The sequence below is a fragment of the Dendroctonus ponderosae genome, unplaced genomic scaffold (genome assembly GCF_020466585.1).
Source record: "Dendroctonus ponderosae isolate FM_Combo_2020 unplaced genomic scaffold, Dpon_F_20191213v2 Dpon_F_20191213_1, whole genome shotgun sequence".
Taxonomy (NCBI): Eukaryota; Metazoa; Arthropoda; class Insecta; order Coleoptera; family Curculionidae; genus Dendroctonus; species Dendroctonus ponderosae.
In genome coordinates this window covers 10,755,826-10,781,173 of record NW_026017110.1, presented here as the reverse complement: position 1 = coordinate 10,781,173, position 25,348 = coordinate 10,755,826, and the positions used below count along the sequence as shown (strand labels likewise).

The window sequence follows — 25,348 nt, the reverse complement described above, 5'->3', positions numbered from 1 at the left end:
ATTTTATTTTGATCTAGGTATATATTATTTCATTCCCTGTCATGGATCCCCTTAAATCTGGATCAAAATTGTGTTCTGAGTGTTACAATTTCGATGTCCTTACACATTGTAGTCTCGGTTCATTATTAATGGAAATAGGAATTTGTTTGCACCCTGTTGAGTAAACAGCACATTTTCTATTACCATTAATAACCGAGAGAACATGTGTAGACACCGAATTTTGTGTACCCGAAGTATTTTGTACCTTTAAAAATTTAAAATTCCCGCTTCTAACTAGCCGATAATCTAGATACCTGTTTTTACCGTCAAAGCTTCCCGTTACTGACGGTCAGCCGGATGTAGCGCAACGCGGTTCCAAGTTTTAACATTATACCGCCACCTCTCTTATTTTACTTTCTCTATGGTTGACATTAGGAATTTGGTAAATTCTTGAAAGTTGGATTTGTGAGATTTGCCAGTTTTCCGTACTTTGTATGTAATGTATTATTATTAATACTCATCAATAAATAATTCATTCCATCATAGTGTTCCCATCAAAATAGAAATGGCAGCTTCCATAGAAATTCCTTTGCGGGATACTGACGAGGTAAAGCTTTAAAAATAAGGGCTTGCATAGCCGAGCTGCTAATCGTCGAACAAAGTTTTATTAAAATTCATCTATTTTAGGTGATAGAACTTTATTCGGATCAGCTTCCAGAAGGAGATGAAGTTCTGGGTATTTTACGACAAGAAAATACGCAATTGTCGATATGGGTGAATCTTGCTGTAAGTTTTTATTTGAACTTTTTGATGCTCATTAAACTTAACAAAATAAGTCCTACTTACACAAATCGTACACACCATATCCAACTAATAGTAGGAAAACTGTAAAACAGGTACGCTTTACCGCTTTTTAAGCAGTAGTAAGTATAATGTTTGTTTTTAAATACTAAAATTCAATTGCTATTTTGCAATTGTTTATTTTTGCTAGACCACAGTTTCTTTAAGTTTTTCAACTTTTTTGAGTTGATTTAGTTTATCTGGGACGCTTTGAGTACAAAACTATGTGATATTTGAAACTGTGTTTGGAAAACTACATAAAAACACACTCTTCTGGTATACCTCGTGGATAGCTAGTCGGCCCCTAAAAGGCAAGTACATTTTGTGCAAATATTTTAATTGACTACGCTGCTGTTTGTGTTGACCAGATATATTTAATTTCTACTTTAAGTCTCGTTCTTTGAATGCTCCTCCAACTAGAATTTCTAGTGATTTTTCTGTTATAGACCATGTGGCCTCTAATTTTCCTCCATGTGATGTTCAATTCACAGTGTCTAGCACATGTCTCTGTGATCATAAAGCGGTAATTTAAAAATTCAATATTTTTCTCAAGTCGTTGAAGACAGCTAGCTACTTGGGTAGAATATTGTAAGTCCTAAATTTCCATCGTTTCTCAATCTTTGTCGAAACAGGAATTGGAATTTTGAGTCGGGTGATCTGCAGTTCACTTAAATACTTCATCTACCTAAGATTTACCGAAAGCAAATCGTTTATCTAGTGCTTAAAACGTTTTCAAAGAAAGCTGTAGTTATGCCGAATCCAAACGACTTCAAACGAATAATCTATTAACCCTTTTTCAAGATTTTCTCCTTCTAAAGAGGTTGCTGATAGCTTTATCATAAACCCTGTAACCAGCCTTGAACCACCACAAATAATAAACAACATAAGGAGTAAGGCACCTGTCACGGGTATCCGTTTATACGACGATACGACAGTGTTTCTATTGGTTGGATGATCTGGCAAATGGGTGCTACGCCGTACCAAATTGAAAAATATTCAACGTAACGTAACGAAAAATGTATATGCATATGCGTTTGTTACGAACATTAGTGTTAGCTCCACTAGCTTCCTTGGTCTCCAACATTGCCAGCCATAACCTGCTTCTTTTTATGAAGTCATATGCTTGCTGGAAATCCTCGAAGGTTTGGTGAAGATCCCGGTTGAAACTCCCAGCTTTTTCTAATATTTGTCTGATCGAATTTCCGGGTCGAAATTCGCACTGATAGTCGCCGACAATAACTTCCATATGATGGGTCAGCAGCTTCAGTATTATTGTTAGGACTTTGTATGTTGTGTTGATAAGATATACCTCTATAATTTCGAAATTGCTCCTTGTTTGCTTTCTTATGTATATGCTTCCGTTCCACTCTTTAGGTAGTCTTTGTTCCCATATTTTTAGAATAATTTCATATATTCTTTGGTACAGAACGATTCCTCCTTTTTTTGGCAGTTCGCCCAGCAGATACCACCGTTGCCTGACTCTTTGTAGTCTTTGAGTGATGTTATCGCATTCTTACTTCTTGTGGTACCAAACGGAAGATTTAAATTTTTACGAAAAAGGCATCGGTCAAAGGACAGTCTTAAAAGAAAATGTTTGGATATTTTTGTTGAAAAAGCTTGTGCTTAGTACGAATGGTCAACTCGCTATCCAAATATTTTCTTTCTTGTCCAGAGTAATGGCTTATTTTTACAAGAAAAGACTGAATATGCTCCTGGACTGACTGATCTCTTCAGAAACAGTATTAGCAGTATTAGCACTTGGTTGTTTCTATTCTTATCTCTTAATATTTAGGTGATTTTTCCTGCGCTTGCAGATTTTCAATTCTTCTAACACGCTTATAAGTGACTGCATGTAAAGACATAAAAGCTTCCAGACAAATTTCAGTTTTACCAGATCCTTTGAATGCATAGCACTTAAAACTGTATGATTTTGGTTTGTCTTTGTCACCTTCTCGAGAACGCCGATGCTTTATGTTTAACCCCTGAGTAAGACCCTGTAGGTAGATATTTTCTTCGTTTTTGGATGTAAAAGAATAGAATCGTTCAAAAATTTGAACCTTATCACCATCACTGAACTTTTCATAGCATTTTAGCTTACAACTAAAATAATATTCAGTTCGATTTTTATTAAAAAATGAAACTATAAATTACCTGCAAGGGGGGCCTCCTATTTGCTATTCATTTTTACCTTTGGAACTCGTATAAGACTTTCTTTTTACCCTTGCCCTTTTGCAATTCTCAATATTACGATCATATTTAGAAGGATCACTTTTACGTTTTCTTTCCGCGAGACTCACAATTCTTTTCCATTTTGGAGGTGTTAAGACGCACGTGTTAGTTGCCTTGAACCAAATAACAAATTCATAAATTTGCATTTATTTTCACACCGATAAAACTTAAGGCGTTTGCATCGACTTCCCCACCATCACTATTTGGTATCGTGTTATTGGTTTTATCATGTAACATCAAATGCCTTATTGGTTTTATCATGTAGCAAAACCCTGACCTGTACCCCTTTTACATATTTCGATGCGTTGACGTAAAAGAACTCAATTTTTGTTAAAAGATGAAAATAGTCTATTTCCTATATTTTGGTGCTGCTTTATAATGTTGCAAATAAAATACAATTAAGTTGCTAAATTACAAGAGGTGTTCGAAGTTCTGCCCGTTTGACTCCAAACGTGTTTGTGTCTGTGTAATCTAAAACACATGTAACTGAATTTCCTAACCGTATTTACTCGGAGAGTAGCCGGAGATGGTATTATCCACCTCCGTAAAATACCCAACCCGCCGCCAAGAAACTTCGAATTGAGCACGCGCAAGATCGGCGATAGATCGACTGTGCGTAATATTTTTATCACGGCCAATCGCTGGCGATAGACGATACATACCTGCCTTACTATTCTTTGCTAGGATGTTAGGTGCCGCAGTAATTTAGTCATATTATTATTTGTCATTCGCTTTGTCCATAAAATGTATCTAAACTTTTCAATGACAATAACTGGTGTTTTGATTTGATATGTATATACATTTCAGTTGGAATACTACAAGCAAAATCAAATCGATGACTTTCTCAAAATCTTGGAAGCATCTCGTTCAGATGCCAATGTCGAATACCGTGACTATGAAAAGGACCAGATGCGCGCCCTTGACATGCTGGCTGCCTATTATGTGCAGCAGGCTAATAGGGAGAAAAACAAGGATAAAAAACGAGACCTTTTTACCAAAGCTACCTTACTGTACACAACCGCAGATAAAATCATTATGTACGACCAGGTAAGCTACAAATTAAGTAATAATCACAAACCATGACTTTTTGAAACATGTAAGAATTGCGTCAAATCGTATTTTTTATTTTTTCCAACGATTTAAAACAATGTTAAACCCCCCAATTTTCGTCTGTCTAATCTTCATAGAAATATAAACATTCGAAAGATAACAAGAAAAGAAATTCGAAACATAACAAGAAACCTTAAAAATTTTACTTTTGTCTGCATTTTTTTTTCTGTTTCCAAAATAATTTTGCAGATGGTAATACATGACTCGTGAACCATAGCACATAAAATTGTATACATTTTTTATAAAGTTTTAGCTGATGTATACATTTTACATGTCATGCACTTTTAAAAGATAATAAGGGCTATCTGAAACACATAGTATGTACATATTATTTCAGAATCATTTGCTGGGTCGAGCATACTTTTGTCTTCTCGAGGGAGACAAGATGGAGCAGGCGGATGCTCAGTTTAATTTCGTACTAAATCAGTCGCCCAATAATATACCATCGTTATTGGGAAAAGCGTGCATAGCCTATAATAAAAAAGATTTTAGAGGTGCTTTGGCTTTTTATAAAAAAGCACTTCGTACCAATCCTAGTTGTCCTGCTGCAGTTAGGCTAGGTAATATATTTTTATTGAAGTTTGCTATGTGAAAAACATTTTCCAATTCCTTATCTTTCAGGCATGGGTCATTGCTTTATGAAGTTAAACAACCAAGACAAAGCCAGATTGGCTTTTGAAAGGGCATTAGAATTAGATCCCAAATGCGTTGGAGCGCTAGTAGGTTTAGCTATTTTAAAACTGAATAAGCAACATCCAGATTCTATCAGAAACGGCGTCCAAATGCTATCTAAAGCTTATACTATTGATTCGTCAAATCCTATGGTTTTGAATCACTTAGCGAATCATTTCTTTTTTAAGAAAGATTATAGCAAAGTACAACATTTGGCTTTACATGCCTTTCACAACACCGAAAATGAGGCAATGCGTGCTGAAAGCTGTTATCAGCTTGCTAGAGCCTTCCACGTACAGGATGACTACGATCAAGCCTTTCAGTATTATTACCAAGCAACACAGTTTGCAACTGTGGCATTTGTGCTGCCACATTTCGGCTTGGGTCAAATGTATATCTACAGAGGCGATACTGAAAACGCTGCTCAATGCTTTGAGAAAGTCTTGAAAGCTCAACCGGGCAACTACGAAACCATGAAAATTTTGGGATCCTTATACGCAAATTCTAGTTCTCAGTCAAAAAGGGATATTGCGAAAAATCATTTAAGAAAAGTGACTGAACAGTTTCCAGACGACATCGAAGCATGGATTGAATTGGCACAAATTTTGGAACAATCAGACTTGCAAGGGTCGTTGAATGCATATGGCACCGCCGTTAATATTTTGAAGAAAGATGTTCAAGCTGAAATTCCCACGGAGATCTTGAATAATGTTGCTGCATTGCATTATAGGTAAGTTTCTAATTTTTTGCTACTTCGTATAAATAATGCAAATTTGCTAACAGGATAAAAGATATGCTAAGTATATACAGGGTGTACCAAATTAAGTGCGCACTATTAGTAACTTTATTATTAGCGGAGATAAAACGTTGATTTGAGCCAAAGAACATCTCAGTTCTCGTTCGATCATCTGCTTACGGCACACCTTATATGTGTTTTATTAGTATTTGCGGATAAGCTGCAGGCCTTATTATTATTTCAAGCAAGTTTGAAAACTTTAGTTTAAAAATATGCAAATCTCCAAACTAAGTGGATGTATTTAAAATATGTTTTCTCAAATGAATTATTATCAGAAATATTAAAGGAAACCATTAACTTAACTATATGATTAGGTTGAATCACGTGTAAGATCTTGTACTTTTATAGGACAGGAAATCTGGAAGAAGCCAAGAAAACCTTAGAAGAGGCCTTAGAGCGTGCAAAATCGGAAGCACAACACGATCCACAGTATTATAATATTATATCTGTTACTATTACCTATAATTTAGCCCGACTAAACGAAGCACTCTGTATATTTGACAAATCAGAAAAGCTCTACAAAGACATTTTGAAAGAACATCCGAACTATGTTGACTGTTACTTAAGGCAAGTATAAATTAAATGTCATCAATTACGCGCAGCTTATTTATTTTCAATTTTTTTAGGTTCGGTAATATTATTCCTATATTTTGACTACGTAATTTTTTTATATTTACCTATTTATTTACTAGTTATACAAACATTGGCAAGCTAGACTTACAGCCATTTCGGTTATGTATTTAAAAAATCGTAGATTTGCGTTTTCATTATTCGAAATTTTTAAGCCTAGGTTCTTTTTGATTTAATGAAAAAGTCCTTCCTAGTCAATACAGAAAAAGCTGACGATGTGACATATATTTCCATTTTTTTCTATTGAATTTGATTGTGCAATACCACTTGATGGAACCATATTTGTTTTAGACTGGGTTGCATGGCGAGAGACAAAGGCCACATTTACGAAGCATCAAATTGGTTTAAAGAAGCTCTGGGCATTAATTCGGAACACCCGGATGCTTGGTCTTTACTGGGAAACCTTCACTTGGCTAAAGCCGAATGGGGACCCGGACAAAAAAAATATGAAAGGATATTAAAGGTTTTCTTAGTAGGTTTTGGCAAATGCAATGCAATACATGTTTCAATTTCAGAATCCGGCTACGTCTCAAGATTCGTACTCGTTGATAGCTCTTGGTAACGTATGGTTACAAACTTTGCATCAACCCAGCAAGGACAAAGAAAAAGAAAAAAAATACCAAAGTAGATCATTAAGCATGTTTAAGCAAGTGCTGAAAATAGACCCGAAGAATATATGGGCTGCTAATGGAATTGGGGCGGTGTTAGGTGAGAAAGTTTAAGGAATACTTGCTGGTATGTACGTATAACCTTATTGTTATACTTCCAGCTCACAAGGGTGCCGTTAATGAAGCAAGAGACATATTCGCACAAGTTAGAGAATCAACAGCGGACTTTTGCGATGTTTGGTTGAATATCGCACACATTTATGTAGAGCAAAGACAGTATGTTAGTGCTATTCAAATGGTAAGCTTTCATATATTTACAGCTTGTATGATACGATGGTTTCTACGCGTGAATGTATTGATTACAACTTTGCCTTATTGTGACAAGTTAAAAAAAAAGGTGTGCGTCACGGGACGCTCGACAGAAGTGATAACTTCATTTTTATTTATAGAAGCCATAACATGTTGAATTTTTTTAACGCTTGATGGCAATACCAACTTTATAATTTCAATTTTCTTGTTAGTGAAATTTTGAATCTAAAATTTATATTTTGTTTACACCATTTAACATTCTTCAATAGTTGCAGTGGACTCGCTGATATTTACGTTATCATAATCTAATCCTACAAAATGGCAATTGGTTTCTGATAACTGTAATACGAAACAAATTTTGTATCACTCGATTTTATCTTGCTCGATTGTAGCTTGTTGTGGAGTATTTATCGTCTTTCATTGTAACTGATTCAAGAAATGACATTTTTTGCGCTGAAATTTTGCGCTCGATCGGAAGAAAAATCAGCATTAAAATCTCCACTTAGAATGAGTGGTAATTTATGGTAGTTTTGGCCTGGTAATAGTAAATAGTTCAAATCTGTTCGTGAGAGTGAGAGAATATCTAACACAATTGAGCTTTGAGTTAGCTACTATTATCGATTTAAAAGATTGCTAATTCATTTTCAATCGTCAATTTATCATCGATTATTCATAGTATTTTGCTTATTTTAGTATGAAAACTGTGTAAGAAAGTTTTTCAAATACAACAACGTTGAAGTTCTTCAATATTTGGCTAGGGCCAACTATAAAGCAGGCAAACTAAAAGAAGCAAAAATGGTGCTATTAAAAGCCAGAAGGGTTGCACCTCAAGATACAGTACTGCTTTACAATATCGCTTTGGTTCTGCAGAGGTTGGCTACTCAAATTTTGAAAGATGAAAAGTCGACTTTACAAACGGTATTGCAAGCTGTTCATGAGCTAGGACTTTCGTTAAAGTAAGTATATTTGAATTGTTTTACTCGTTTAAAAGTAACAATTTTAAAGGCACCAAATTTTACTAAATATTTTACTTAATCAGTTTAGCAATGCCGATAACGGCAGCCCGCCATTGGGTGGTTTGCCAAGTTTACTATCAATCTAAGATTTGTCATTGTATTTTTCATTAAAAATGTTATTTCGTAAAATTTTAGTTGAAACTTGCTGTGAATCTGTTCTTATGTAAGACTCATGTTCTGATGAAGTAACCGAGTGTATTTTCTTTGGGCAATTGAGGAATTTTTGAGTGCCCTGGTACAAAAACTACCAGAACTTTTTATTTGGTGGCTAGAATCAATGTACACTAATCCGTAACTTTTTGATATATTTGTCCTCTTTATAAAATCTTGAAACATTTATAGTTTTTGCTCAAAAATATTTCTGTTTGCTTGTCAACAAGCAATTGAAGACATTCACTACATTTACAAAACATAAATTATAAAAGCGGAAAGCGGTCAGATGGATTTTAATGAAACTTGCTGTGGATTTGTTGACGTTGGGGCCATATTTTGTTAAAAATTCTCTTTTTCTTTTTGGGAGATTTCAGATGTACGCAATTCAGCCGAAAACGCTTCCAAAAGACGACCGGGCCTAATAAACGATTGTAAATTTATTTGCTATAAAATGACTTTTTGTTACTACGACATTTGTAGTTAGTGAATCAAATTGTTAATTAGCAAGGAAACAGAAATATTCCTTTTGTACAAAAGCTATGAATGCTGCAATGTTTTACAAAGAGTCCAAAAATTAATGCTCCAACTCAAAGAAAATCACTTGATTCCAACTACCAAATAAAAAGTTCTAGCAGTTTGGTATCGGAAAGTTAGGTCATATTTGAGACAAAGAATGTCTTTGGTTTTTATCATGCCCTCTGTGTTTGCCCCTTTGCTTTTGATCATGTGCTTACGGGACATCCTTTAAATCATCTTTTTTCTGTCGTCTTTTCTCGCGCATATCGAATCATGCCCTATTTATTAGGAAATATGATGATTAATGGTAGGTTGCAAATAGTTGCATGTTTTCCGAGCATTAAAAAATCGTTTTTCGTAAAATAATGTATAAAGGAAAGTAGTTAATTATCATGGGAAAATCAAGAACAACTGAAAATAGAAAGTTGTAAACTTAACATATTAATACTCAGAATGTAAATGATTTTTTTAGGTATTTTACGTATTTGTCAGAATTTGGGGATAAAATGCGATACGACGTAAATTTAGCGGGACTAGAAGCTCGACAATGTAAGGATTTGCTATCTCAAGCGCAGTATCACGTGGCCAGAGCCAGAAGGGTGGATGAGGAGGAACGATTACTTAGGAGAAAGCAAGATGAAGAACGCACTGCATTCAAAATGAAACAGCTGGAGGAAATGGTAATTATGTTGTCGATAGTGATGTTTTTGACCGGAACCAAATTAACTTATGAAATTATTTTGGACTGACTGTTTAGCCGGATTTATAAATTGTCTGGTTCCAAATTTAATTATCAAAGAGGATGTTTGGAGACGCTTCTTTTAAGTTTAAAATTTAAGTTTAAGTTTAAAAATGTTGTACTTGGACGACTTGATAAAAAATAATCAGTTTTGAATTTAATTTCGAATGTTTTGGAATAGTTTCGCGGTCATAGATTATTGAAGTCGACTCTCCTCTCCGCTGTTTGAGTTATTGCAATATATGTGTTATTATTCCCCATTATTTCTCACCTACTTGTTTGGGTTAGTCTGACAGACTTTAGTTCAATATTGAGACAACACTGCGCGGATGTATCTGTTCTAGACCGTTTCAATACAGGAAGTCACTACTGGCTTGTGAACAAAAATATAGATAAATACTCGGCTCGGAAGAAAAAAGATGATCCAGAAAAAATCGTCAGCGTCCCTACTTGAACTCCAGCACAAGAGAGATAAATATCACTTCTACATAGAACAACGACTCCAACTTGTAGAAACGCTGAAAGATCTAGATCTTAACATCCTATCCGAAAAAAATAACCAAAAGCATTCAAACCTCCGTGAAACAAGTATGCTCACTACAAAAAGGCACGCCATCAAAGCTTAGTACAACCACAATAAATCTGCAAAAGACTCGAAGAGATGTGAATAGAGATTCGCCAGACTACAGAGTCATAGACAAACAAGTAAAGAGAGAGATAAGGAGTGATCTAAGAAACCATAACACCCATAAAGTATGGTAACTTTTCTCACATCCTAAAAAATCCTAAAACTCCAATTAATCTAAAGTGGAATATGTTCGAGAGCTTCATTCTACCTCTATTCTGTCATGACGTATGAGCTTGAGACTATGACCTACACATAAAAAATTCCAATCGCCTGAGAGTGTGTCAGAAAGCTGTCGAACGTTCAATGCTGGGTATTAGCCTTTGAAGTCCCAGACGCCTGGAAACGGTGGCAAGGAATAACTGAAGGATTGGCAGACGAGGAGGAGGGACGACATCCAGAGACACGCCGGGAAAAATTGGATCCAAACCGCCCAAGACCGACTACACTGAAGACAATTGGAAGAGGCCTACGTTCAGGAGTGGACGAGGATGAGCTAATAATAATAGAATAATATTTGAGGCTGTCTAAAAATTGTTTTAGGCAAATGTATCATGCAACCTGGGAAAATGTTTAACATCTTCGTTTTGCAGCCTGTTGTTCTTGCAAAGTTGTTTTCAGACCAATTGTTTATGAAAATGGCAATATCTTTACAAAATACCACCAAATAAGACTTAACAAAATATTGTCTTTCAGAAAAAACGAGAGGAAGAAAAACGGCTCACCAAAGAACAGATGCTACAAAAACGTCAAGAATACAAAGAGAAAACAAAGAACGCTCTACTGTTCCAGGAAATGCCATCCGAAAAGAAAACAAAGGGTGGAAGAGGCAGAAAGTACGAAATGTGAAATGGTTTTGAACCATAATGGAAATAACTTTTCGTTCTTTTTTGCAGAGACGTTTACGTTTCAGATTCAGAAAGTGGGCAAGAAAATCGAGAGGTGGGTGGCGAATCGAGACCACCGAAAGACAAGAAAGAGCGAGGACGAAAACGCAGAAGAAGTGGGGACAGAAAGAAAAAAGGTTTTGTTGGAAAACACGTTTAAGTAAAATATCTGGACGTTTTTATTTTTAGGTGCAGGTGGTAGGAAAAAGAAAAGGCATGGCAGCGGAGAGATCAATGACTCTGATAGCAGCGGAGAACAACCTTCAAGGGGAAAGCAAGCACGAAAAGAAAAGAGGAGACCACAAAGGAAAGTCTCAGATGAAGGACTTAGCGCTAAACAGAAGAGCAGAATTGTTTCAAAAGCCACAATTTCCACTAGTGAGGATGAAAGTGATAATGGTAAGTCATCATGTAGCAAACCCTATTTTATTTATGATTGAATGTTTTTTTAGAAAAGAGACCTCGACCGGTCAGTGACGATAGTGACTCGGCAACAGTGAATAAAAAACGTCGCATTTCCTCCGGTTCGGAGTCAGATAAATCGAGAAGCAGGTCAAGATCAAAAAGTAGATCTCGATCTAAGAGTAAGTTCAGCTCACGAAGTAGATCAAGATCGAAAAGTGGATCTAGATCAAAAAGTGGATCAGGATCTAGGAGCCGATCCAGATCAAGGTCCAAAAGCGGATCAAGATCAAACAGCAGGTCACAATCTAGAAGCCAATCTAGATCTAAATCAAGGTCTAGAAGCAGATCCAGTGGTAAATCAAGGTAAGAAGCACATGATAGTTATTGAACACAATCGAGCACGAAATATCAGTTGTTAAGATTGTAAGTATAGGACTGGAAACTTATGAGAATTTTGCTAAATGAACATATACAACCCGTTTTGGGAACATTTTCATATAAAATTCGCATACATATCGTTTGGGTTATCTTTTCACATTTTTCTTTTGAATTCAAGTATTTTTTTGGTAAATCGCTGCAAGAATCTTTCTAAACCTTATATGTCAAAAATTCAAAATGAATGCGATATTTTGGATATAATCGACGGCATAGTATGCGAAATATTTTCGAAATAACGTGTTCGATAATAAAGAAAGAAAACTTGACGGGTTTTCGAAAACTTAATATAAATATTATTAAATTGATATTTTATTACTTAATAACCGATACTTATTATTATCTTTTAAGAAGGTGTGCCTTTTTATTTATATGATTGTTCTATACAGATCGAGGTCGAGATCGCGATCGAAATCCCAATCTAGATCTAAATCCAGAAGTACTTCGAGGTCAAAGAGCAGATCACGTAGCAAATCTAGGTCAAAATCAAAATCGCCCTCACGCTCTAGATCCAGATCAAAATCTGGGTCCCGATCTAGGTCCAAATCAAGATCCAAATCCAAGTCGCATTCCAGATCGCCTTCTAAGAGTGATTAAATATGTAGACCTACGGCTAACATTAAAAGTTTCAGACTGTCGGATAATACAATAATAATAATTGTATTGATTTGCTAATTTCAATAGATGTACATCCAATGCAACAAATATTTTTGTAATTATTTCTTCTTTGGGACTTTAAAAGATTTTTTTAGACCGTACAAATATGTTGGTCTGGTTTTATTTAACTACATTTATTTTTTGTTATTAGAGGCAAGTGATTTTGATTGTTGTTTAGAAATTAAACACAGGTTTACATAGTGTGTCTAATGCATATTTATGTATAAAATACAGATTTAATAGTTAATAAATAGTATGCGGTAGTAAACATTGCGTTTTATTGTTGTTACAAAAAGTAGAAAACGAGTTCGTTGCACGATCAGTGTCTAAATATGTAGGTGTTTACAAATACGGTTACGGTTTCTTAAAATACATTAACATCATCCATTATACTTAACCATCTGTAAGCAGCCTAATGAAGTGTCAAGAAACTAGGAATGCATTTAGAAAAAATTTGTGAAGAATAATATTAGTTCCTAAATACAGTAACTGGACATATCTGTAAGTCGAACGCCGCTAAAACTATATTTGAGCCAATTCGTAAATAAACTATTGGTAACTGTTGTCGGTACTCATTCAAAACTAAAATCAAAACAGCAGGCCTTGTATTTAAACACAATATAACTTGCGCTGGAAAACAAAATCAACTAAAAAGATATGTTTAAAAATCATAAGAGGAAAGATATGGCTCTCCGCAATAAGTTGAAGGAAGCTTGCACCCACTTCTTTAAAAAAGTTGCAAAATGATGCCCGTCGCAGATGTTAAATTACCCCCATAGTAAATGAAACGTTCTAAAAAGAAAACGAACCGTCATCATACGGACCACTCGGTGATGATCTGAGCGTCCTGCAGAAGAGATAGGTTGGTTTGTTGTTTTTACTTGTTTTTAAATATAGACGTATATTCTCGGTATCCCACTCAGATGGGGAATGAAGGTGTTTAACCGTTCAGGGTTTAAATGATCATTTGGAAAATTCAACTTTAAGCAAGGAAGCCGAAAAAGATAGATTTTTTATAATTTGCGGGAACAAAATGTCCTCTGAAAAAAATTGGTTCTTATGCTATAGCTTTTAACTATGAAATAAAAGTAGAATTAAACTAACCTTCATTGGTAATTTAAAAGTTGTCTTTAGCATGCGGACGCCTCCTAACTCAATAAAATAAACACGAAGAACAATATTTTAAGAATACCCGTTAAAATGTGGAACTTTACAAATAAAAGTATATAAATACACTTTGGTTTTTATGGATGCGAGATATTGAGCAATATTTGTAATGGAAAACATCGTTTACATATCATACGATACCCTACATACGAGTACATGTTAAAAGCTTTATTTGAGCCTTTAAACTCTACACCCAATCTACTAGCTTCACGCCAAATAAAATGAGATACTTGCAGCCGCAACACTCAAGATGCTTTTACGCACTTGTCGTTTGATGACTTAGGACATCATGACTGCCATAGAATGATGTAAATGTCGTGTTCGTGCTGTGGCTCAAGGGGAATGTATCGTTGCTGTTTATCGTCCCAAATGCCGATAAAATTTCATTCATTCTTTCCGGACTATCCACTATAATGTGGTCTTGCAGTTGACATTCACTGTGCCTAAAACGCATTAATTATGTGAATAAGTTGATTTAAAAAAATTCTTACTCAGTAGAATTCAAACGAAACTGTACGCTATATGTATAACAACTTTGCCTTTGTTTCAACACTGTGTGTGATGTCGCAGAGTTTGTAAAAGAATACCATCAGTCGGAAAATTAAGTAATATTTAGTTCGTAAATATTTTATTAATATCTGAAGTTTAATATTATGTTTCTGATTTGCTTCACGCAAAATGTTACCATAAATTGTTACTTATTTTCGTTTTTTGTTACTTAAAACTCGTTCACACGGTGTCAAAGTGTCGTATATCAAACAATTTTGATATGAGACACTAACGGCTCGTCACTGGGACCTTGTTGTGGAATTTACCACAATACATTAATATCACCGTGTGAATGAGCTTTTAGTACGGAAGACAATAATCATAATGAGCTAAACTATTTCAGAGTGATATGATCGTAAAATAGTATATCGCGTCTCTTGCATGATGAATTTTAATTTTTTATTATTACGCATCCACCAACCTGTACAGGGCTGTAATTCTCAATCCGCTATAGAATCTAAATAGAATAATGTTAATTTGAAAATTTCCTTGTTATTTTCTTTTATGCTTATTAGATCTAAATTGGTGCCTCCTCCTATTATTTCCCAGTTAAGATTTAATATTCAATTCAATACAGGGTGTTCCGTTAATATGTTAAAATATTTTAACAGCGTGTTCTCCTAGTCATTTTAGAGCGGGGTCTCCTTGAGAATCTTTTTAATTTGAGGTTTAATTTTTGAGATATTGAGTGTACACCTAAACTGTTATCAACATATTTTTTTTAATTACTACAAGTTATTTATCAACTTTTTTATCTCTTATTGTTTTTTCCTAAAACCACTAGTTTGCCCGCAAAAAAAATTAAATCGTTTCGGTTTGATCAAAACTTTCCAAGCCGTTGGATTGGGAGAGGTCAAGAAGCTACTATAAACTCGTCTCCTAAATCTCCCGATCTAAACGCGCTTAATTTTTACTTCTGGGGTCATTTAAAAATACGGTATATTCAACAGAAATGAATACAATTGAAGAACTTCAGGAAAACATTTTTAATATTTCTAACGAAATAAGAACTTCAGTGCAAACTTTACGGTCTGTAAATTTAAGTTTCATTAAAATACTGCGATTATCCAATTGTTACCATGTTATTATTTAAGTAAAATTTATTCAAAGTTCAAAAAATATCTACAGCTTACTGTAGATATTGTCCATTAAAAACCAAATGTATCACTGACGCAACCTAAAATGCGGACCGTTTCTCCTTCCGACAATCGGATAGCAAATACCCATCGAATAGCCAGCAAAATCGGAACATGATCGGATACAAAAACGGAGACGGATCGGGCAGGTAGCGGAAAGATGTGAACTACGGCGTTGAAAGTCCAGTACCATTTTGCTCTCAGATCTTCGTACGATTGTATGATCGGAGTCGGATCAGATAGATGTGACCCGGCCTTAAGGCCGGTCGTCCTTTGGATGCGATTTTGTGCGAACTGCGTTGGTCCGAAATCGGACGAACTCTGTCGTCAGATTACGCATATGTGGATAATCTGGAAGCTTATTTTTCGTACGAATTGATCAGTCATGTGTAGTTGGATTATGTATCAAATAAACACGTTTATCCAGCGTAATTATACAAATGTTAACAATAATGGATGATTGTCTTTTGGAAAATAATTATCTTATCAAAAGACGATTAAAGTTAAAAATAAAAAGCTATTGGGTTGCTGAGATGAAGCTTCTTTATTGAGTAAACGTATTTATTGGGACTTTTCCAAGTATCAAAACTAGGGCCTGCCGAAATAATTTGTAATGAGCTGCAAAAATCAATTGAAGTAGATCCTGTTGCAAAACATTATCATTGGTAGAGAGGAAGAGCAGCAAATAGTTTGTACGGAACAAATATTTGACCGAACACATTCGAGAACGGTACGATTTGGAACCCTGAGTGAAAATAGAGGGTCCAGTTTAGGTTATAACGTTAGAGGAAAATTTAAATTTATTTTACACCTCAATAATTGGATAACGCATAAGTTCTTGAAATAAATGATTACTTTAAATACAATAGATAAGGTTCAAATAAATTGTATTCCTTATTATGCCTTATCCGCACAAATTTATGCTTTTGTACAAAAAATGCCATCTCAATCGCAATTTCCTGCTACTTGTTTTTTTTCTATTCTATTTTTGTCTACAATAGCAATGCAAGTGAGAGAGTAGTTAATTCAAAATTTTGTTTGTTGTGAGAATCTTCTCTCCTAGTTTCCGTACTGAACGGAAAAGTTATCACGTTTGTCACAAGTAAATACAAAATTGGTGTAAAAATGTAATAAAAATGTTTTTCAGCATTAATTTCTACTCGGTGCCGTTGATTGAAATAACATATACTCTTTCAATCAACGTCGGTGTGCAACAACCAATCTCCGCTAATCGGTCAGAAACAGTGCGAACTTGCGAACCAATCCCATTTGTTGCGGATAGTCTGCAGATCGCAATGATTCATCCAATTTCGCACGAATGATTTCGGATCTACTGGATGAGCTCTAGTACGTTGCAATGAAATTGGATCATCCTCATGATTTCGGACGAACCCAGTTCGCACGAAACCGCATCCAAAGGACGGCCCGCCTAAGTAGAGACAAGAAATAATCTCTTGTATCTGGGCCTTAGGATTGCAGATCTGATGCGAGACAAGACGAAATCCCATGAAAACAGAAATTTGTCTCTGCCATTTTATCAATAATAAAATCTCATAACGATGGATATCTTAAAACTGCTTAAAACACTCCTACCAAGCCAGCAGGGGCGTGCGGGTACATGAAAGCAAAGGAGTAAGTTTTGCGCACTACGCTTCTCCTAGAAGAATCATGAATCGAAAGTATTGAAAATTAATAGACTATTTCTGAATAGAGTACTACTAGTATTACTGTATAGAGCACAGGTTGCCAAACTGTGTTCCGCGGAACACTACGGTTCCATGGCACTTGAACTAGTGTTCCGCGAAAACATTAGCTTGACATTCCATACGCCCTGATGTGGGCCGCATCAGAAATGTTGTAACCTTTTTTATAGTATTAAAAAAAGGAAGTGTTCCGTTCAAATTTCTGGATTTGGAAAGCGTTCCGTTATCGAAAAAGTTTGGGAAACCCTGGTATAGAGTATGTATAGAGTACTGGCCTACTGCTCGCTATTTAATTAGTTCCGCTAACAGCCGGATCGCCAATTTAGGCTGGACATGGAAACTCGTGAGACAAACTTCTAGCGCTGTGTGAGTTTCATTTTCGTGTTGATGATGTATCAGTATAAATGTGTCATATTTATGTCTCTGATCAATTTACCAATTTTTGGAGGGATCGTTTTTGAGAAGAATTTAGTTGTTTAAAAATGTAATTATTGGGAATAGTTTCCTTTCATTTACAAACCTGTTATTGAGATGCTGGGCTGCAGCGTCATTCCGTTGAGAACTAACAGTTAACATGCTATGCATTGGTCTGGTTGAGGTCCTCTTTATTGAGTAAATGTAGACTCCCGTCATTGAAAGGGTGTAGGATAGAAAATAGAAAGCATGAAACTAAAAACGTATATAGATTTAGAAAATTGTTAACAGTAACAATAACTACAAATATATATATATTCTTTAAATCTGTAGTTTTTATCTTTACCTTTAACTATCATAGTATCATTTTATTAATGCTCACTTAATTGGAAATTGCATTAAAATCTTGCTACGTTGTTCGAATTAGATAAATACTTTGATAGGACACGATTCTTACCTTATAATTAAATAACAGGATTCCAATGATAAGCGTATAAAAATTTCCGGATATTAATGACAAATGTAAAGCAGTTGTGCCCATATTTAGTAAGAATATACTGGAAAATGTGCAGAACATAAATTGACAAGCGGCAAACGAAGACAACAGTGCACCGGAGTTCTTCCATGATGATGAAATCATGGTTTGCTTTTCCAACAGCAACCTAAAAACAATTATGAATGCCGAATTTTGGTAGATGCACTTTGCACACAGAATATTTTGCGACTCAATCTAAGCCTTCTAAGTAAACTTTTACTGCAATATTTATCAAGGTGACTATAGGTAGCTTATATCACTAGTACTATAGGTAGCTTATATAAGCTAGGTAGCTTATATCACAAGTAGGTATTACTTACATCTGCAATCCGCATATGATGCTTCCAAACAGACCTAGTAAACCTAAATACTCAATAATGTCAGTATTTTTTACTGACAATTCCTGCAGAACAGTGACTATGGCAAACAAAACTGCTCCTCCCAAACATAGCATGTCGCCAACTAGTTGGTTTTTTCCTAAAAATTATGAACTAATTATGTCCATTCTATTACAATGAGCATTTTAAAGCACAATTTTAATACATAGCTGAAATGTCTATTTTGCCACTTGTATAATATCAGATTTTATTAAATAATATATCATTGTACTATCGCTGGCTCGGTCATTTAAGTGGTTCGAGTGAGAAATCCAGTGAACGAGTGAACAGTCCACAACGAGGCATTATATCTCACGATTCTAACATTAATTTGTTCTCCTTAAACTTGTTTAGCTTTAGTAGGTTGATGCTGTTTAGCCACAATTTACTTACTACTAGCAGTGACACAATTAGGCATGGGAAACTCAGTGAATTTTCAAGAGTTGGCGCAATGCTGGCGGGATGGCTTGGTGCGCCAACACAACGCACGAGCACAGTCGGCAAAGTCACCTTCTTGGAATAAAACGTTCCTTATAACAAATCTGGTGACTTTTTAGGTGTTAAAAAATAAAATATCGCCAAACTGGAAAAACGTTAGCAGTAAAAAAAGTGATGACTTTTTTTAGGTATTTAAACAATAAAATATTTGCCAAACTGGAAAAACGTTAGCCGCAAAAACTTGGTGACCTTTTTTAACGAGCATAATTTCTACTAGCCCCGGGCCCCGTTAAAGCTTTAATCCGGACCTGGGTCAAATGCTATGAGTTGTAACTCATCAACTCAAAGAGCAACATCAACTCAATAGCGCAACTCAACACAGTGTTACCCATGCCTAGACAGAATCATCTAAATTCAAATATAATTTACTATACAGGGTAATTGAACATCGACGTAATTTGCTTAGAAGTATGTAGGAAGTATAATAAAAATTATAAATTTTTTGTGAAAAAAATCACTTTTGTGAAAAAAAATTTTTCTCACAAAGGACTAATATATATTTTTCCTCAAAATTATGTCACATATATTGCATCATTGTGTTTGATGGCTTTTGGAAATGAGATTTTGCTCAGTTACATTCACAAAGATATCAGCTGAAATTCAAAGGCTTATAAAAAAATCAGATCAGTTTGATGAAAAAACTATTAACCGATCACCGTAATCAGCTGAGTAAAACTAGATATCGAATTGTTTCATAAACTTGCCATCAATTTTAGTATCCTCAATATTAGCCCATACTAAGCACCCAACACCTATTAAACATACAGATACTGCCAGAATGTGCACCATTCTGTATCTAACTCCAAGCACCAAACAGCTCAAGGCTAAAGCTACAGGTATTGCCACACAGCCCAGTAACTGAAACACACAAGTATATAATATTTTGATATTTAGAATGTTGGAGATATATGCAAAATGTGATACAGTACAAAAATAAAATTATTTGAAATATGAATAGGTAGTTAGCATACAAAAAACATTTTCATCTAAAAGATCTTAACAGTTAAACAGATGTTTGAAAACATTTTAAAAACAATTTGGTCGTTTACTTTAATTTCTATGCAGGGAGGCATTTTGAAAACGGAGAATGGGCTATAAGTTTTGAACCAAAAAAGATACCATAAAACGCTTAAGAGATATAGATTTTAACATATATGTTAAAACGTGGAACAAAAATTACACAATTTTTATAGGGGCCCCTCTGACTTCAGAGCCACCCGGGGCTACCATTTAAAAAGTTTTAATCAGAGCTATGGTCAATTGATATGTCATTTGAGAGATATTTATTTATTTATTACATCCCCAAAGTTTAGTCACAGTCGTAGATTTTACAGACGAAATACCGACGTAACGCTGCCAAATATAAAACACTATTTGATAAACTGAAAACCGTACTAATGACGTCAGCAATTAACGTCATAAAGATGTCAGCAAATTGGTACCATTAAGACGAAAGCAAAATTACGTCATTAAGTCACCAGCAAGTTGGCGTCATTAAGACGTCAGGAATTGACGTCATTCAACCTGTGACATTGTGACGTTAAAGCATGAGTTATACATAAGAACAAATTCGCAACAAGTTTCACTAAAATACATCGTACCATTCTGTGGATATTACAAAAAAGGTAATTTTTTGAAGAACTTTGACCATCAATAGCTGAGGAGCCAGACGTTTTTTGTTAATAAAAGTTGGGTCAGATCGTCTTCTTTTGATCCAAAGAATATCGCAGTGTCCTTTTGATAATGTGCTTACAGGACACCCTGTATATGTGCATTAAAATGAATCGAAAGACTTACCAAGTGAAAATAATCAATTAGCAAATAATTTCAAAACATGTATACATACCTGTATACATGAATATTACAAAATATGTTAAATTGTTTCTATTAAAATCAAAAAGCTATATTAATGAAGTTGAACAAGCTAAGTATTTCTACATAAATTAAATAATTTAGCTTCATATCAATATTTTGCTACGTTTTTTGAGAAAAATCGATTTAACCAACACTAGGATTTCATAATATGCGAACCTTAAAATGGAACAAATTATTTTAAGTAATTGAACAAGTAAAATGTGTAATAATTATTGAAATTATTTGTTCAAAGTGGCAAATACATCGATACTGATACACTTTACATATATGAAGATTCGAGGGAAAACATCATACATGTCCATCCGACTTACTTTTGAGAAAAATACATTTTTAAAATAAACCAAAACATTGCAAGCAAAATGTTTAGCTTGTTTTTGATAATATAAGTTCTTAAAAAATCAAGAAATAACGGAAAATTTATATTTTGGGTACTTATTTGACTGGTAATAAATTATATTTTCTTATTTCGTTATTTCTTTTTTCAATTATTCAATCAATTTGGCGATAATCATCATCGTCCGTCCGTTCCAAGCAAGTTTTCATAAAACAGTTTAGATTCTGGACTACCAAGGAACTTGGTAACAAACAATAGTTGTTCATGGTGTCTACTGCATTCATGGTTTACTACTACTGCTTCAAAGTTTTCTTCTTTTCGCTGCGACTTTTCTGTATTTCTTCTTTAAATAACATTTTTGGTTTTCTTCAAATGAAGTTCTGCCTCCATCATTTACGTTTTAGGTCTTGAATCAGTTGTGTTTTTTCTTCTCCTTCAGAGACCTTTTCCAATTTCCTTTTGCAATATGGAGATGATTCGACAGGAATGTACATTTGAACATTTTGATAAATGAATAGTTCTTGGAGATCATTGGAGGCAGGTATGATTGGCTTGGCGATTTTCTATTCTGAATCATACATTTTGCTCTACTAAATGACCTGATTAGATTAATTTGGACAAAAAGTTGACATCCCCTCGGCTTTTCCTGCCCGGTCTTCATCTGTAAATAGCGTTTTGAAACCAGAAACCTTTGAAACTGACCCACTTGTTGGGGATTGCCTCTAATTTCGTTAGCAGTGATTTATATTCTTCGTCGCAATTAGTAAGCTATTTCTGAATTGTCGTAAATTATATCTCATTTGAGACCAAATATGTTAACAATCCAGAGGATTTAAGTCCCAACTTCTGGGAGCAATAACGCCACTACGCCTAATCTGACAATTTGAAAAAATTGCATCAATCAAACAAATAAATCGCTTGTGATTTAGTTGTCTTCGTTTAGGATACATTTCTTGTGTAAAAATTGATCCCATGTCTCTTTCTAATTTTTTCATTGGTAAACTTGTAACCCAACTGATCGGTGGGACGTTCTATTTTGATCCCCGTTATCCCGCATGGAATGATCCTTGGCAGGTTGTCCCTAGGACGTCCCACGTCTCGCACATATATCTCATGCAGATCCCATGCGACTCGCCTCAGAAACGTTATATTTTTTGCTTCCAGGGACATCATGAGCAGCACGTATATGTAGTAATAGTAAGTGGTGCGCTCGAAAAAAGTTATATACTTTATTACACACTTAATAGAAAAGTATGTATATACTAAACATACATTATAACCCGAAATATAAAAAATGGAATTCAATCAACTTAGATAACGGACATATATACTTGTATATACATAATATAAATATAATAAGTATTACATACTTTTATAATTGTAATATGTAATAGAGTATAGATAAATAATAATAATAATAATAAATGTCTTTATTGTAAATTATTAAAAATGGTTTACAAAAGGCGAATATAAAACACTTCATCAGACGAAAACCGAAACGCAACCGTTTTGTCGTTTATGGCTTTAACGCCCCCGTGGTGCCATGGAACCATACATTTTCCTAAATAAAGGCAAAGTCGAACATGTCACATGAACACATGTCGTGCGGACAGACCGATCACAATTTAATCAATTATTCACATATTTTATACATCTACATTTTTTGAGACAATTGGAGCCAGACAGTTGAAGAGAGAAAAATATTTACATGTATTTGTTGTTTTTTTTTTGGTGTTTTATGTAAAGATAATTTTTAAATAAAGCAAAATGATTATGCGTTGTACCTGAATGCTGGTAAGCGTGGTAAACTGATGAGCTGTACTCATCAAAGTATTAGCTTCTACGTCAATGATGCAAAGCAGCACATATCTCCAGCCTCTAGCTCTAATAATGGAAATGAGACCTTTGTCACCTCGCCTAAACGCCAACCAGCTCGTAAAAACGGCACATAAAAACATGTAGTGAGGCAATGATTGGCCAGTCGGCAAGACTTCGCTTGATCCTGAATTTAAGTAATGTGCCAACGTGTTTATGGCGCAAAGGACTAGCGAGAGGAACTGGCCGAGTATAATGTTTAGCCATACTTGCCTGAAAAACAAACAAGTTTTGGTGTAAAATGGTCTAAACAAAAGTAGGCGACTTACCATTTTCCCAATTCGGACAAATTATTACCTATGTGATCACAGAACCCTATGTTAGGTGTGTTATTGTCACCCATAATTTACAAACATTTATTTGAGTATTTGTTTACGTTCATCCCTGGAAAACTCAAGGGCGGGGCACCCTTCTTGGGGGCGAATCATCACAATATCCGATTTTAAATTGTGCCGAGCATGCGTCGCAGTGTGAACTAAACGATTTCCGCGCACACTGCAGAACGATTGATACGACAATCTATGGCTTGAAAAATGTTTTTACGAACCGATCTTCACGTTTCAAAGTAGTATTTATTAGTCAGCGTGTTAATAGCTATTTATATTACAAGTATGTATTTACATTAGTGCTATACTGAAACAATAATTATACATATAGCCTGTTTATGTATGCGTTACATATAGGGTTGCTGATATGAAGTGTCCCCTAATTTACCCGACATGATTCGCCAACTAATTGTGATAGATAGAGAACCGCAAATTTCACGGATTATAATTAATTATATTATTTATCTAAGTTTAAAAGCATTTTATTCTAATAGGCCAAGCTATTGATATTTAAAACTGCTTTATCGTGACAGAAAGGCTAGTAACCAACCAATTGTGTGATGATATAAGAGATAATGAGCATATAAAAAAGTATCTGTTTTTCACTCGCATTTCCGGTCCATATGTTAGTTATTAACAATTTATTGCAAAAAACGCTATTTTTGTCTTTTTGCTTACAACTTTGAAACTATAATGATTGAATCGGACTGAAAATATCTACATTAAGATGAGAGATCGAACGCCTAAATCGGATAATTGGGGCTCTAAGAAATTTAGGAAAAAACCGAAAAATTATGCGTTTAATCGAAAATTTATAGCTCTATCACTTTTGAGCTGAAGCGCAAAAATTTCGAGCGAAAATAGAGATCATAATGTTCTTTATATGTGCCAAAGGCGAGTGCTGTCGCATTATTAGCTTTCTCAAAATCGCTATTCAAAGTTTCCAGTGCGTTTTTTTCAACATTCAACAAAAGTTGTAGATATTAACGTTTTTTCGAAAATTCATAGCTCCGTCATTTCTTAAGCTGTACCGCTACGGGAAGGTACGGGTTTTAATGTGTTTTATATGTGCCAAAGGCGGGTGCTGGATTATTAGTTTTTTCTAAATCTCGATTCAAAGTTTGCAGTACGTTTTTTTTCCACAGGCCTGCATGCATTATCGTAAGTCTGATAATAATTTGAAAAATAGTTTTTAAATTGTCTACTGTGCACCTCCAGATGACTGGTTGAATGCTAAAAACCGTCATAAATTTCACGAAACCCAGCCAACCGCGCGCTTGCAGTCGAGTGGTGAGGGAAGCAGCAGCGGTGGAGGGGAAGCTTATATTAGAGGTGTACTAACGGTTATTTTTAACAACGGTAACAACGTTGTAGTTTCACTTTGATATTAGGTTTCCAAATGCGGTTCCAAAAGTAACATGTTACTTTTTAAATTTATCATTAAAAATTCGCAATGTTGATTATGGTAGAAATAGTGATAATAAACAATAAATTAGTTTATTAAAAAAATAATTCCAAAAATTGGTAAACTAAAAATGATATACCAAAAAAAAACAAAATATTTAAGAAGCTAATTTTCATTTAAAAATTAATTAACACGTAAAATTATTTTTTTGCGTATGCTCTTTACTAAGTTTAGTTCTTCGCTCGTTTATGATAGCACCCGCTTTGGCAAATATTCTCCGCATGGAATAGAAGTACCAATATATTTATGTTTTTTTGTTGATGATTGTGTTTACCAATGCCAAGAATTATTTTTCTTAATAAACTCAATCATTATTTATCATCACTATTTCTACTATCATCATCATTGTGATTTTTAATAAAAAAATAAAAAAATTTAAAATAACATGTTTCTTTTGGAACTGAATTTTGGAATCCAATAACAAAGGAAAACTGCAACGTTGTAACCTCCAGAAAAATAACCGTTAATCTTACCTATAGTGCGAACCA

The 25,348-nt window shown here is 34.7% G+C and overlaps 2 protein-coding genes across 4 annotated transcripts; one reads left to right on the top strand and one right to left on the bottom strand.

Moving 5' to 3' along the window:
* The first annotated feature begins 8 nt into the window (after positions 1-8).
* Positions 9-12,874, top strand: LOC109534945 (RNA polymerase-associated protein CTR9 homolog). 3 transcript variants are annotated; one of them, XM_048670093.1, is made up of 17 exons: positions 9-471; positions 526-586; positions 667-765; positions 3,856-4,095; positions 4,496-4,718; positions 4,780-5,560; positions 5,975-6,193; positions 6,548-6,719; positions 6,772-6,964; positions 7,026-7,162; positions 7,867-8,129; positions 9,331-9,538; positions 10,919-11,058; positions 11,119-11,246; positions 11,299-11,508; positions 11,562-11,877; positions 12,339-12,874. In XM_048670093.1, the coding sequence occupies exons 2-17, from the start codon at positions 545-547 to the stop codon at positions 12,544-12,546; spliced, it is 3,579 nt and encodes a 1,192-aa protein (XP_048526050.1). In that variant the 5' UTR covers positions 9-471; positions 526-544; the 3' UTR covers positions 12,547-12,874. The 3 variants fall into 3 exon arrangements, with proteins under 3 accessions (XP_048526050.1, XP_048526051.1, XP_048526049.1); XM_048670094.1 differs by having other exon boundaries at positions 9-475; XM_048670092.1 differs by having other exon boundaries at positions 9-586.
* On the bottom strand, positions 12,799-23,825 carry LOC109534946 (solute carrier family 35 member F2-like). Its single transcript, XM_048670110.1, has 7 exons — positions 23,339-23,825; positions 22,979-23,282; positions 19,690-19,843; positions 18,431-18,587; positions 18,033-18,237; positions 17,682-17,830; positions 12,799-14,216 (listed from the first exon to the last, which is right to left on the bottom strand). Exons 1-7 carry the CDS (start codon positions 23,410-23,412, stop codon positions 14,030-14,032), a joined length of 1,230 nt encoding a protein of 409 aa, XP_048526067.1. The 5' UTR covers positions 23,413-23,825; the 3' UTR covers positions 12,799-14,029.
* Positions 23,826-25,348: the final 1,523 nt, after the last annotated feature.